The sequence below is a fragment of the Panthera leo genome, chromosome C2, assembly GCF_018350215.1.
Source record: "Panthera leo isolate Ple1 chromosome C2, P.leo_Ple1_pat1.1, whole genome shotgun sequence".
In the NCBI taxonomy this organism is placed as follows: Eukaryota; Metazoa; Chordata; class Mammalia; order Carnivora; family Felidae; genus Panthera; species Panthera leo.
The window spans coordinates 32971455-32972484 of record NC_056687.1 but is presented as its reverse complement, the minus strand read 5'-3'; the positions used below and the strand labels follow the sequence as shown (position 1 = coordinate 32972484).

Sequence of the window (1030 nt, the reverse complement as noted above, 5' to 3'; positions counted from 1 at the left end):
GCCCCTTCAGCATCCCTCAGTTTGTTCTCTATAGTTAAGAGTCTTTTAATTTTTTTTTTGTTTATATGTTTACTTTGAGAGAGAGAGCAGGAAAGTGGCAGAGAGAGAGAGAGAGAGAGAGAGAATCCCAAGCAGGCTCCACACTTCCAGCACAGAGCCTGATGTGGGGCTTGATCTCATGAACTGTGAGATCATGACCTGAGCTAAACTCAAGAGTCTGACATTTAACTGACCAGGTACCCCAATAGTTAAGAGTGTTTTATGATTTGTATCCATCTTTTTTCCCCTTTCCCTATGTTCATCTGTATTGCTTCTTAAATTCCACATATGAGTAAAATCGTGTGGTATTTGTCTTTTCACTGACTGACTCATTTCACTTAGCATAATACACTAGCTCATCCATGTCACTGCAAATGACACTGGAGCACCTGAGCTCGCTGCCCACACAAATGGATTACAAGGGGCAGAAGCTAGCTGAACAGATGTTTCAGGGAATTATTCTTTTTTCTGCAATAGTTGGATTTATCTACAGGTACGTGGCTGAACAGTTCGGGTGGACTGTGTACATAGTTATGGCCGGATTTGCTTTTTCGTGTTTGTTGACACTTCCTCCATGGCCCATTTATCGCCGGCATCCCCTTAAGTGGTTACCTGTTCAAGATTCAGGCTCCGAAGACAAGAAACCAGGGGAAAGAAAAGTTAAGAGGCATGCTAAAAATAATTAGGGTTTTCATGATTCAGCTTTACTGTTGCACCTGCTTTCGTTTTGTATGAAGATGAGCTAAATTGTTTTCGTACCCAAAACATGAGTTGAAACCCATCGCTGCTCCTCCAGCACAGCTGTGTATAGATTTTGTTGTCTTTATATTTCATTGGCAATATGGCAAGATTTCATTGTTTTTGATGGCTGAGTAATACTCCATTGTATATACACACATCACACCTTCTTTATCCATTAATCAGTCGATGGACATTTGGGCTCTTTCCATAATTTGATTATTATTGATAGTGCTGCTATAAACATCGAGGT

At 40.6% G+C, this 1030-nt stretch overlaps 1 protein-coding gene across 1 annotated transcript; it reads left to right on the top strand.

Annotated features, from left to right (window-relative positions):
• Nucleotides 1-401: 401 nt before the first annotated feature.
• On the top strand, nucleotides 402-736 carry LOC122229241 (signal peptidase complex subunit 1). Its single transcript, XM_042954336.1, has one exon. The coding sequence runs from the start codon at nucleotides 402-404 to the stop codon at nucleotides 723-725; it is 324 nt and encodes a 107-aa protein (XP_042810270.1). The 3' UTR covers nucleotides 726-736.
• The last annotated feature ends 294 nt before the right edge of the window (nucleotides 737-1030 follow it).